General features: G+C 35.0%; 1 protein-coding gene across 5 annotated transcripts; it reads right to left on the bottom strand.

The window, feature by feature from the left end:
* Positions 1 to 674: 674 nt before the first annotated feature.
* LOC113332036 lies at positions 675 to 6,481 on the bottom strand. Of its 5 annotated transcripts, XM_026578699.1 has the most exons (12): positions 6,043 to 6,101; positions 4,690 to 5,325; positions 4,429 to 4,518; positions 2,958 to 3,051; positions 2,733 to 2,790; positions 2,573 to 2,626; positions 2,239 to 2,273; positions 2,065 to 2,146; positions 1,677 to 1,760; positions 1,423 to 1,587; positions 1,107 to 1,333; positions 675 to 1,017 (listed from the first exon to the last, which is right to left on the bottom strand). In XM_026578699.1, the coding sequence occupies exons 4-11, from the start codon at positions 2,972 to 2,974 to the stop codon at positions 1,241 to 1,243; spliced, it is 588 nt and encodes a 195-aa protein (XP_026434484.1). In that variant the 5' UTR covers positions 2,975 to 3,051; positions 4,429 to 4,518; positions 4,690 to 5,325; positions 6,043 to 6,101; the 3' UTR covers positions 675 to 1,017; positions 1,107 to 1,240. The 5 variants fall into 5 exon arrangements, with proteins under 5 accessions (XP_026434484.1, XP_026434485.1, XP_026434482.1 ...); XM_026578700.1 differs by lacking the exons at positions 4,429 to 4,518; positions 4,690 to 5,325; positions 6,043 to 6,101 and adding an exon at positions 3,421 to 3,647; XM_026578697.1 differs by lacking the exons at positions 675 to 1,017; positions 1,107 to 1,333; positions 1,423 to 1,587; positions 1,677 to 1,760 and having other exon boundaries at positions 2,135 to 2,146; positions 4,690 to 4,767; positions 5,236 to 5,325; positions 6,043 to 6,481.
* Between the last annotated feature and the right edge of the window lie 6,342 nt (positions 6,482 to 12,823).

The following is a 12,823-nucleotide window of genomic DNA, read 5'->3' as shown; positions in this document are numbered from 1 at the left end:
ACTTAATTAATCATCACTAATGAATAAGGGCATATTAGGCATTAACATAAATAGGAGGATAAGAGGTTTCTAAATATTACTTCTTAGTGACCTTTTTTGTTTCTTAATCATAGGCCCCAAATTAAGTGTCGCACGCCCCAACTTAGCCAGGATTAAAAATTAGGTTCAAAACACTGTAATGTACAATTTTTTACCTTTACCAACTCTCCTCGGAACCTATTTGCAACAGCATACCGGTGTTAAAAACATTTGTATGAGTTCCACAAATTAACGAGCCACTTCGAATTTTAATCAGATTACAATCTTTTAAAACAAAATTAGGAAAAGACACAAACAAACTTTTCTTGCAAATTCAGAGTGTTGTTGTCAGTACTAGGAGTATGAGTAACCACCCTAATAATAAAAGTTGATGCTAGTTGTACTTAGTTAAAAGCTACTGGTCTTGGTAAGAATCCCCACCCTATGTCGGTTCAAATTTTACGATAAAACTTTATATATTCAACGCTAAGTGTTCTTATCAGAAGGAGGTAACATTGTAAAGCTGAGCCTTACGTCGTGCACTCTTTTGGTAGTCCCATGTTCCATTATTAGACCCCACCAATTCTAAAAGCTTGGATATGTTCCAACTTCGTATCCACATTAACAGAGACAGATACTACGAGGTTACGATCAAATTACCGTTGAAAGAAAAGATGGATTATTCTCGTTTGATTTGAAAATAGGGTGAAATATCTACATAACCTAGCAGAACAAGGTTCGTACTTCACTCCAAACAAAGGTTTTAACCTCTAATAAACTCTAATATTCCACAACCTAAAAAGACGCGTATCTCCGCTTGAGCCTTGAACTACATCGCACCTGGTACTTCACATCCAGCCCCATCCTCTTGTCAGGATTTTCTTTTACACCCAGCTCCATGAGCCTTGAACTCCGTCGCGGCTGGTACTTTACATCCAGCCCCATCCTCTTGTCAGGATTTTTCTTTACATCCAGCTCCATCCCTTGGTTAGGATTTTCCTGTCATGCATTCAAGGTAAAAAGTTCCGATAAGTATGTATCGCACTCAACTCTACAGAAGGTTTTAGCTTATAATAAACATTTCTAACCTCAAGGGAATCAGTGCTTTCCTCCTCCATCAGTCTTTGAACTCCGTCGCAGCTGCCTCTTGTCAGGATTTTCCTTTACATCCAGCTCCATCCTGTTGTCAGGATTTTCCTTTACATCCAGCTCCATCCCTTGGTTAGGAATTTCCTGTCATGCATTCAAGGTAAAACTCCATCCTCTTGTCAGGATTTTCCTTTACATCCAGCTCCATCCCTTGGTTAGGAATTTCCTGTCATGCATTCAAGGTAAAAAGTTCCGATAAGTATGCATCACACTTAACTCTACGGAAGGTTTTAGCTTATAATAAACATTTCTAACCTCGACGGAATCAGTGCTTTCCTCCATCACTGTCTTTGAACTCCGTCGCGGCTGGTACTTTACATCCAGCCCCATCCTCTTATCAGGATTTTCCTTTACATCCAGCTCCATCCTCTTGTCAGGATTTTCCTTTACATCCAGCTCCATCCCTTGCTTAGGATTTTCCTGTCATGCATTCAAGGTACAAAGTTACGATAAGTATGTATCGCACTTAACTCTACAGAAGGTTTTAGCTTATAATAAACATTTCTAACCTCAAGGGAATCAGTGCTTTCCTCCATCACTGTCTTCGCACTTTCTACTGATTCGCCCGCATTGCCAATGCTGTCTCGATAAACCTGTCATGAGTAAGATAAAAAGTTCCGATGAGGAAGTTTCTTACAGTAATGGTTATCACTGTTAATAAACCCTAGGACCCTGTAAAGTTCAAAAAAGGAAACACCATTTCAACAGTTCCAAAAAGAAAACAGTTTACCATCTAAAATTCATATCTTGATGATATTGAATCTACAATAAAGACAAACTGAACAAATAGCACAAGTTTGGAAGCCCGCGTGGTGTTCTAGTTGAACTGAGTGTTTATTAGAATGTAAAATTAAGGAGCCATAAATCATAAATGAGCGGACTAATTTGAATACATACCAAGATAAAATCCTGCACATGTTTCTCCTCTAAGTTGTGATGAGTTAATCGACTTTCAATTTCATTTCGTGTTGTAAGATCCCTGCAAAGTAAAATAAACTTGAGTTAAACATCACATGCAGTGGCTTTATACACATAAAGATTAAGGCAAGAGAAGTAGATGGAACCACTCACTCGGACGAAAGATAACCAAGAATAACAACAATCGACTGCAGATTCATAATGGGAAAACATTAGAGCCAAAAAGAAAGAAATATAAGATATATAAGATAAAAATAAAACCATTCGCCATAAAAAGGAAACACAGGTAAGATTGTTTTCATTTCTGTCTCTCATTAACAATAGTTGGCCAAAATATTTCTAAGCTCCAAGTCTTCTTATAATTTTTTACTTCCTACTTATCAACAAGCATAAGATGTAAAAGGATTAGTTTATCCAAATTTTTGTTGCAGTTGTGATATTCATAACTATGACAACATCGAAGCAAGACTGCAAGAGCAATGCTGACCTTAACTGTGGATTCATATCGCAGTTTTTCCATGCGGAGCTTATACGAGTCCAGCTGCAATATTATATGCAGAAGAGATAGACAAGTGTATAAGATTTTTGGCAAACAGATAAACTTAAAGCTGATATCATGAGGAAAAAAAAACGGAAAGGATAGCTACCTGTTCACCTTCGAGACGATTCACAATTGCTTCAGCTTTTTCAACTTTTTCAGAATATCTGCACGAATGTTAAGTTGATCAGAACCCACGAAGGAATCTCAGGAAATGTCAGACATCTCTTGAACCGATGGATGGTAATTTAAGAAGAATAAATTCAAAATACAACTTTTAACTTTGATAAAAGAAGAGCATGACTTAAATAACCACACAGGTAGGGTGTATTACCCTCTATAGAGCTCCATAAGCCAGATGATTCTTTTGAAATCATCCTCCTCAAACTTTTTTAACAAGTTACCTTTTACCGTCTAAGCAATGCCACCTGAACAAGATAAGACGTCAGGGAATTTTAAATGTTACTTTGAAGCAGCTCTTGGTGAAGATGAAAGCAGGAAACGCATTTAAACCAATGGTTATTCACATAGAATAAGAAAAAAAACATAGGTGTACAAGACCAGATGATAGCTCATAACAAGAAAATAACCGATTGCCAAATCTTAGACATGAGGACACCAACAAAAGCTTAGTTACACCTTTTTCAAATACCTGCCGTGAATATCATACAATTTTCAGAAAAAATGAGCACATATTCCCACCATGAGAAATCATAAAGATGTGAAGAAGTTTAGGTCGAATATTAATTTCTACAGAAGTTACTCCAGCACAAAGTACTTAAAATCTTGTATCATACCTGTATTGGCCAAGTCTGATACACCTCGACAAGGGAGTACATCCGATTTATTCGAAAAACTTGAGCAACTCTTACTAATAAAAGAAAAATTAATGAGCCTATTAAAAAAGAACGGGCTCATTGTGGTTGTGAGAAGTGTTGGCCAAAGTGAAAGATAGTATGGGCTCATTGTTCCCGAAAAATTTCTCAATACACAATATAGTATGAATTAGGGATTTCTATGTGGTTTTTAGGATTTTAGGGGGGGGGGGGGGGGGGTCGGCTAGAGCCAGGTTAGTCAACCCTTGCTCCGCCCCTGCATACATTTAAATGAGCAACTAGTATCCAGAAAGGAAGGAAGAACAGTGGAGTAAAAAGAATCCTTAAGATACACAACTATATCTCCAAAATCCAGGGACTCAAAGACTAACCAACAAACAAATAAACATTAAAAATATTCACAGTAGGCTATAAAATTTGCTTGCCTTACTAGTTAATGATGCAATTAGAGATACATGATGCTCTTCTATTTTTTCTTTCACATGCGTAATGCTTGGCGGAATCTGAGACAGTAACCAGAGTAAATCTTGTGCATACTAGATATTTTCTTATAAAGATTAAAAACATATACATCAGAAGTTGCAGGCAAGAACAATCTTATACAAGATCATATGTTTCCAGTCAGTATTAATAAAACTTTCAGCAACATAAGCCATGAAACATATGCATATCCAAATCCTAGAATGCCAGTTTAAACTCCTTTATAACAAACTACATGTGTGTTGGATAATAATTACACAAATTATTATCTCTAACTAAAGAGAGGTGTTGGATAATAATTACACAATCCGACTGTTCACAACCTAATTATTTATACTTAGCACTCTTTATTAGGCATATAAGAACTAGTAAAACAGGTCCTCCTATGAAGTCCTCTAGTTATTCCTTCACACACATGATGCAGATATTGAAATGAAAACATGACTAAATATGACAATGTCCCTAGAATTAGGGATTGGAGAGACTTACCTTATCCATGGAAGCAGATTGACAAACTTTCACAGCAATATCAAGTGCCGCAATCGCAGACCCAGGGTTAGTCAACCCTTGGCTCCGCCCCTGCATACATTTAAATGAGCAACTAGGTATCCAGAAAGGAAGGAAGAAACAGTGGAGTAAAAAGAATCCTTAAGATACACAACTATATCTCCAAAATCCAGGGACTCAAAGACTAACCAACAAACAAATAAACATTAAAAATATTCACAGTAGGCTATAAAATTTGCTTGCCTTACTAGTTAATGATGCAATTAGAGATACATGATGCTCTTCTATTTTTTCTTTCACATGCGTAATGCTTGGCGGAATCTGAGACAGTAACCAGAGTAAATCTTGTGCATACTAGATATATTTCTTATAAAGATTAAAAACATATACATCAGAAGTTGCAGGCAAGAACAATCTTATACAAGATCATATGTTTCCAGTCAGTATTAATAAAACTTTCAGCAACATAAGCCATGAAACATATGCATATCCAAATCCTAGAATGCCAGTTTAAACTCCTTTATAACAAACTACATGTGTGTTGGATAATAATTACACAAATTATTATCTCTAACTAAAGAGAGGTGTTGGATAATAATTACACAATCCGACTGTTCACAACCTAATTATTTATACTTAGCACTCTTTATTAGGCATATAAGAACTAGTAAAACAGGTCCTCCTATGAAGTCCTCTAGTTATTCCTTCACACACATGATGCAGATTATTGAAATGAAAACATGACTAAATATGACAATGTCCCTAGAATTAGGGATTGGAGAGACTTACCTTATCCATGGAAGCAGATTGACAAACTTTCACAGCAATATCAAGTGCCGCAATCGCAGACCCAGGGTTAGTCAACCCTTGGCTCCGCCCCTGCATACATTTAAATGAGCAACTAGGTATCCAGAAAGGAAGGAAGAAACAGTGGAGTAAAAAGAATCCTTAAGATACACAACTATATCTCCAAAATCCAGGGACTCAAAGACTAACCAACAAACAAATAAACATTAAAAATATTCACAGTAGGCTATAAAATTTGCTTGCCTTACTAGTTAATGATGCAATTAGAGATACATGATGCTCTTCTATTTTTTCTTTCACATGCGTAATGCTTGGCGGAATCTGAGACAGTAACCAGAGTAAATCTTGTGCATACTAGATATATTTCTTATAAAGATTAAAAACATATACATCAGAAGTTGCAGGCAAGAACAATCTTATACAAGATCATATGTTTCCAATCAGTATTAATAAAACTTTCAGCAACATAAGCCATGAAACATATGCATATCCAAATCCTAGAATGCCAGTTTAAACTCCTTTATAACAAACTACATGTGTGTTGGATAATAATTACACAAATTATTATCTCTAACTAAAGAGAGGTGTTGGATAATAATTACACAATCCGACTGTTCACAACCTAATTATTTATACTTAGCACTCTTTATTAGGCATATAAGAACTAGTAAAACAGGTCCTCCTATGAAGTCCTCTAGTTATTCCTTCACACACATGATGCAGATTATTGAAATGAAAACATGACTAAATATGACAATGTCCCTAGAATTAGGGATTGGAGAGACTTACCTTATCCATGGAAGCAGATTGACAAACTTTCACAGCAATATCAAGTGCCGCAATCGCAGACCCATAACAATAACCGAATTCCTCTTGCTGAATAAATCTAATCATTAACTGAACTCCTTCAGCATCAGCAAAACTCCTTATATTCACCGGACATTCTAATAGAAAAAGTAAACAACTAAACAAAGTCTCCACCAGGTATTCTTCGTCATCATAATCCAGCGGGCCTTCTTCTAGTTCTTCATTGGGACTTTCAAGGGATGCAAGAGCATTTACTACAAGAGTTACAACACCCGATTCACCAAATCGAAGTCTATTTTCCTCACTAGACATCAAAAGAGTATCTAATAACCCCACAACATACTCTTTTAGTTCATTCCATTTGGGAGCTCCGAGTGCTTTTAACACCCATTCCATCACTATGGTATTCTTGCCCGATATCTGCTATATCTGGATTAAGAAATATCATCTGCGCAATAGTTTGAAGTGCTGGGAAATAAACATCATCATCTTCAGGAAACTTATCAAGAGTAGAAGCAAATACTTTTAAGGCTTCAAACTTAACCAGAGACTCAACGAAAATGGTAGCTTCTTCATGTTGACCATATATTAAAATATCCGGATCAGTTAACTTTTCGAATGTAAAAAGAATATAACTAGTTAAAAGGTTCCCACATTCATGATCTTCTAATAAACTAATCATCGATTTAATAGCCGGAAGCTTTACTACTGGGGAATAATATTCGGGAGAATCAGCTTTGAAAGTTCTGAACTTTGAAACTATTCTAATAAGATTACCTTCACAATCAGCAAATTTACGAGGATCAGATGCTTGATTCTGACGAGCTCCAGTGTAATCATTCAAAAATTGGTCGAAAGAATCCTGAAGCTGATTTGGGTTTTGACGAACAGGTCTTTCGGGTATAGCTGGAATCTCTGGTAACACTCGAGGTTTTAACGGGACAATTATACATCTAGGGGATGAATTGAGAGCGCCGGAGCTCTGCATCTCTACTGCACGATCTGAGACAGGGGATGAATTGAGAGCGCCGGAGCTCTGCATATCTACTGCACGATCTGAGACCCTAATCTGGATACAATGGATAGAAGGAGGCTAAACTTTTTCTAGGGTTTCTTATGACGACCTAAGAGCATCCACAACCATGAGCCGCACTAAAGACCAAATGCCATACCAAAAGCTAAAAAAAATTGGCTTTTTTTGAGGTGAAGCATAGAGGGCGACGACTATAATTTAATCCGGCGGATTTTATCACAAGGCTTGAAGTAGGACGAAGCTTTAATGGGAGTTCGTTGGTGAGGCGTGGGTATTGTTATCGTGTGAGTGGGACACAGGTATAGCGAGCGCCTGACATGAGGCGAAAGTATTGCTCACGCCAGACGTGAGACGGACATCGAAACAACGCTTGTTGGTGGGGCGGACATATTATCCCCGTATGAATGTGCATGAATTATACCACCCCTTCTGGCGCTAACAATAGCCGCGCCTCACGTCAGGCGAAGGTATTGCATCCTTTTTATCAAACGGTGATTATAGTAGCGCCTCAATCATGCGCTCATTTCATCTACGCTCCACAATCATACGTTCATTATACTCTCGCTCCATATTATATTCTCGTACTATTTGAGACGTTCACTATGCTCTCGCCCCATTATATTTGGGTTTGGTCTGGGTTGACGACCACTTTTGGTCTCAAACCCTAGAAATGTGGACCATATATAGCTTTAGTTAGTTACATTACGCTTCATTTCCAGACCATATTTGGATATAGTCCACAAATATGATCGTGATTGTGGATGCTCTAAGAGGAGAGAAAGAGGGGATTTGCTTTTAAGGGAATGTATTTTGCGGAGGGGCTATATTAGTCATTACGAATTATGTTGTACTAGTGTCTAACCCGTGCTACGCACCGGGGAGGGTGGGAATTGTCTATTTGTGTGGCAGGGCTTCGCCCTGCACCCGTTACTCAAATGCATTTAAACAGCTTCGAAGAAAATCTTGATTAGTCCGACTATTTTTAATGGATACCGAAAGTAGAAATTCTAGATATGTTTATTATGCACACCTTTGATAATAGAAACTAAAAACATCAACTAAATCTTTTAATAACATAAAATTTCATTTGAAATGTATCATAGATGGAAAGGATTTCCAAACATCGTTGATTGATCAATTACCAACCCGTTCACTACTGTCCATCCCGTACCATCAAAGAAATAAGAATTAAAATTACCTAATTTCTTTTAAATTGCTTGGGTCAGGTCTAAATGAATATGAGGGACAAACAATTAGCTTAAATTAGAAACTACACAAATTATAACCGAGGCAAAATACCATCTAATAGTTTAATAACTATAAAGAAATCCATTTAATTAAAAGTTATCACAACTTAAGCGTAAACTGATTATTGTCCTTAAATAATTACAATAAAATTCATTTAATTCAAAATTGCCACAACTTAAACCTAAATTTGATTATAGTCCTTCAAGCCTAGATAACAGATTTCATATTTTTATATTTATGTTTGCAGTTTTTCTCATTTTGTGATAAAAAAAATTTGTCGAATTAGTCAGCGACCCTGCTTATTTGTGTTTCTTGTTATACAATTAACATTTATGAGTGATTTTTTTTCTCACTCGCAGAACTGTATTGTTTCTAGAAAGAAATAAAAAAACATCAAAATCCCATATACTAACCAAAAAAAATTAGGTAATATAAAAATACATAGAGCGCAAATGCACAAAGCTTTCACTTTCTTAAATTAAGTGCTAAATGAGGGGCAAAGCTGATAACAGTTTAGGAAAATTTAAAGTTTGTTTTCATACATAAACTTTAATATGGTGTGGTGGTTCTCAGACACAATACCAACCCACTTGAAATATATAGCCAAAAAATGAAGAAAAATAGTTACATAATCGGATGACCTCTCTTCATGTTTTTTTTTCTATTGCTCCATCAACAATCTCAGTTGATGCACCTTGCTTGAACACTGCATGATCAAAACACCTACATTTTTTTTTAAAGTTTAAACAAATCAGAGACAATTTGGCAAGTTTAACAAATAATCATCTCCTTAGACGATGTTGCGCATAAATTTGTCTTATTTTCCATAAAAATATATACTATTTTTTTCCCAAAGAGATAAATTATTTTCAACCTAATCCAAAATATTTGCTCTACCACACACTTATTAGTTTCTTTGTTCATTTTCTCATCAATATTGCAGCCAAAAATGCTTCCAACTATTCCATGTTGGACAAAAAAAAGCACATCCAAATTCATTAAGCTAAATTAACATAAGACCCAAAATTTGTCAACAATAAGATAAAAACATTTATCATATACTCCATCAACTTCTTAGACCGTTCATCACCATCAACATGTAAGCTTTTCACTCAAATAAGTCAATTATGTGAATTGTTATAACCTCGATGATGTCTAATCAATGAGTCGATTTGCTAGGAGATCAGATATCTAATGACGAAAAATAGTTCAATTGTTTTTCATCTGGAATATCATGAGGCAAACTTTAAGATATAGTCAAGAGATCTTAGATTTCCCTTTTAACTACGAATATCTTTCATAGTTCCAAAACTAACACCGGGCCATGTCAAATCAGTACGTAGGATCCCACTATTTGCTGATGTTTCTCAGTCGTATTTTCAAGTCAACTGATTTTACACTTTACAAACTATACAAACTATAGATAAGTAAAAACTACCGATAAGTAATAAGTATATATAGATGAGAACATCAAGTAATAAGTATAGATGAGAACATCTTGGGGTTTAAGCAGCTCAACAACCAACAACAGATACCTAATCAGATATCTAATCACGGATATTAAAAAAAAAACAGATACCTAATCACAGAGTATTTTAATATCATTTATTTATGCAAGAATTTCCCTTTTACTCCAGATAAACATCATGACTCCACTCTATTGCATCCTTAATTACTTAGGCAGAATCTCATGGACCATATACAAAAATACAAAAGAACTAATACATCACCAATCTTAATAAACAGGAGCTCAATCCCCAACCGGTGTTATGACGTCAATCCTGCTAAACTGAGGCTCAATCACCAACCCGTGTTATGGCATGATCCGGACTATTTATGATAAAAATCCAAATACAAAATAAATAAATAAATAAATAAATAAATAAATAAATAAGTGAGACTGTTGGGGAAGGAAGAGTTGTTGGTTATGTTGATGACTAATGTACAAAAAGAAAGACGATAGCTCTAGACGTTTTAGAGTTTCTATTGGTCATGAACCACGTATATTTACATGTAATTCTGATGAAAGACTATAACTGATTTGTTCAAATTTTTTACTCCAACTTTCTTGCCCTAGTAAAATCTTTCATAAGCATGATGCACCACGTCAGTAGTAATACCTTTTATAAACAATAACCACATTATCATTGGTCAAATTAACATGTTTAAGAGCTCAAAAAACAACTTCTCTACATATTAGTACATCCTATAACAAACAGAAAATATAGCTTACTATCTCTTTCATGTGATGAAAAATTTATAGTGTCTCCAATGCCTTATCAATAGGTTTGGTATAGTAAGGTATATTTCAATTCCTTCACATCTTGGTTAGTGAGAAATCTTGGATGTGAACTGAATTGAGAAACACAGTTTGTAAAAGCATAATAGTTTAATACCAGGACATGAGTACCAAAAAGGAAGTCTCACAGTTAGACTTACGAATTTCGAATTTATTATTTTGTTACATTTCCCCGTAACCTACAGTTCCCCTGACATCAGTGAAAACATTGCTTTCTTACATCCAAAGCATCCTTGCTAAGCCAAAATTATAATGTTCAGCAACCATTGTACCTATTAGAAGGATATTTGTACAAATACAAATATTAACCTCATGTATGAACAAATTGAAAACTTTAGAAATAGCATTCTTTGGACATCTATTAATAAAATCAAAATATAATACGAACAAAGATGGAATCAAAATATAATCATCTCAAAGCCACATGAAACTTAGATGCCCAAACAGTAAAATAAATGGGAATACCTACATGTTGACGAAGAAACTGCGATGAAATCAGGAGAGATGTATTATGGCAATCTTTGATCTACATTGTCTCCCATTTAGCTTCTTCCACATAAAGCACTTAGCAAAAAAATTCTTCCACATAAACCAATTATGGCCAGCTACTAAATCCCAAGGCATCTATCATTTCAGATAGTGCACTCTGGATAATGCATAAAGATTTAAAAAACCTTATAAGCATAAGTTACACAACTTGTTCCCAAATTTAATTGTACCATGGGTACCTAAGTACCAAGGAAAACAACATATCCTCGGGCATCCATCAATGATGTGGCTTGTACCGCAAGAATTTCCCAAGCTCCAACTGCAACAACTATTCTCTACACTAAAGCCGCCAATAAACCTGTATATAAATTTAAAATATTAAATTCTAAACCATATTTACTCGAAATTGTCCATAATAAGTCATCCTTGTACTTGACTGTCATGAAATCAATAGAAATTTTTTTATCAAAATTTAATTTGCACTATAAGTGAGATCCGCTATAAAGGAACACAATACAATCATCTCATTAGACAACTTAATACATACTATAAATCCTTTGATATGGCTAGATTACTCATATAGAAGCTTAATTACAATCAGATGAGTTCTTGTTTGGTATGAACAACTAAACCTCTGCCACAATATAATTGAATAACAAATGGTCAACAGTGGATTGTAAAAGCTCCACTTCAGATTAAATCTACATATATAATTAAAAAAATATAAGATTGTAGTGACAACAATAAATCAATTGAAATCCACAACAGATTATTGGTAGGGCATGAAGTTTTACCCATCAATGCAGTGGTTTTGATCCATCTGTTTCTTACTGTCGTTGTGTTTGCATTTTTACGAATATTAAATGGATATTTTTAGATACTACATAAGCAGTTGCAAATGAATGTTCCATTAAATTCATAAAATAGTGGTTGTGAGAGGACTCGAATGCAAGCAATGCATAAAATAAAGTGCACAAAGTCTGTAATGATAAATGTATTACACAGGACCGGAAAAATAGACAATTTATCAGCATATTGAAAAATCCTTCGGGCCAAAATTAAGATGTTGCAAAATCCATCAGATCCAAAAGGTAAATTAAGATGATAGTATGGAAAATCAAGCAGGAGCAATGTAAGATAATAAAATAAAAACACGAAATTATTTAACCTAAATATATGCAGTGCAAGCAAGGTGAAGAAATCAAGATTTTCACTGAGGGAGAAGACCACCCACAATTGGTCCAAACAATAAATTATACATAAGTATAGTCTTACATGCTCACATTCTCAAAAAATTTGATTTAAGAAGGGGGAACTATGGAGTAAAATGTATCATCTAACCCAAATTGTATGCTAGTATTTTTGTGTCCAAGCACAACTATTTATTATAGCAAACACGTTTAAACATATAAAGACTACTCTTTTCCTTCATACAAAGAATATGATATAGGTCTATGAAAGTCGCCTTAACATCAATTTCATACTTTTTTTGTGTAAGAAAGACAGAATTACAACGCTATAATTACGCAGTTCATGTAACGTCATGAAAAAAACAGTTTCACATGTAAGGATTTATGCTCCCTATCATATCAAGAGTTGGTTCCATCTGCCTGAATTCTTGGCAACAGAGTTTCGAAGAAGCAAGAGATAATGTTAACTTAAATGATCGAAATCGTTGAGGGTTTGCACATTAA

The sequence above is a fragment of the Papaver somniferum genome, unplaced genomic scaffold, assembly GCF_003573695.1.
Source record: "Papaver somniferum cultivar HN1 unplaced genomic scaffold, ASM357369v1 unplaced-scaffold_128, whole genome shotgun sequence".
NCBI lineage: Eukaryota > Viridiplantae > Streptophyta > Magnoliopsida > Ranunculales > Papaveraceae > Papaver > Papaver somniferum.
This window is presented reverse-complemented; position numbering and strand designations above follow the sequence as displayed.

What these genes read in the sequence shown, in the direction of transcription:
- LOC113332036 (XM_026578697.1), bottom strand. Translation starts at nt 6,456, where the DNA reads ATGGAATGGGTGTTAAAAGCACTCGGAGCTCCCAAATGGAATGAACTA. An exon ending in AATCTGCTTCCATGGATAAG is followed by an intron (nt 4,768 to 5,235) that starts GTAAGTCTCTCC and finishes TTACTGTCTCAG; the next exon opens with ATTCCGCCAAGCATTACGCA. An exon ending in TTGCATCATTAACTAGTAAG is followed by an intron (nt 4,519 to 4,689) that starts GCAAGCAAATTT and finishes AAATGTATGCAG; the next exon opens with GGGCGGAGCCAAGGGTTGAC.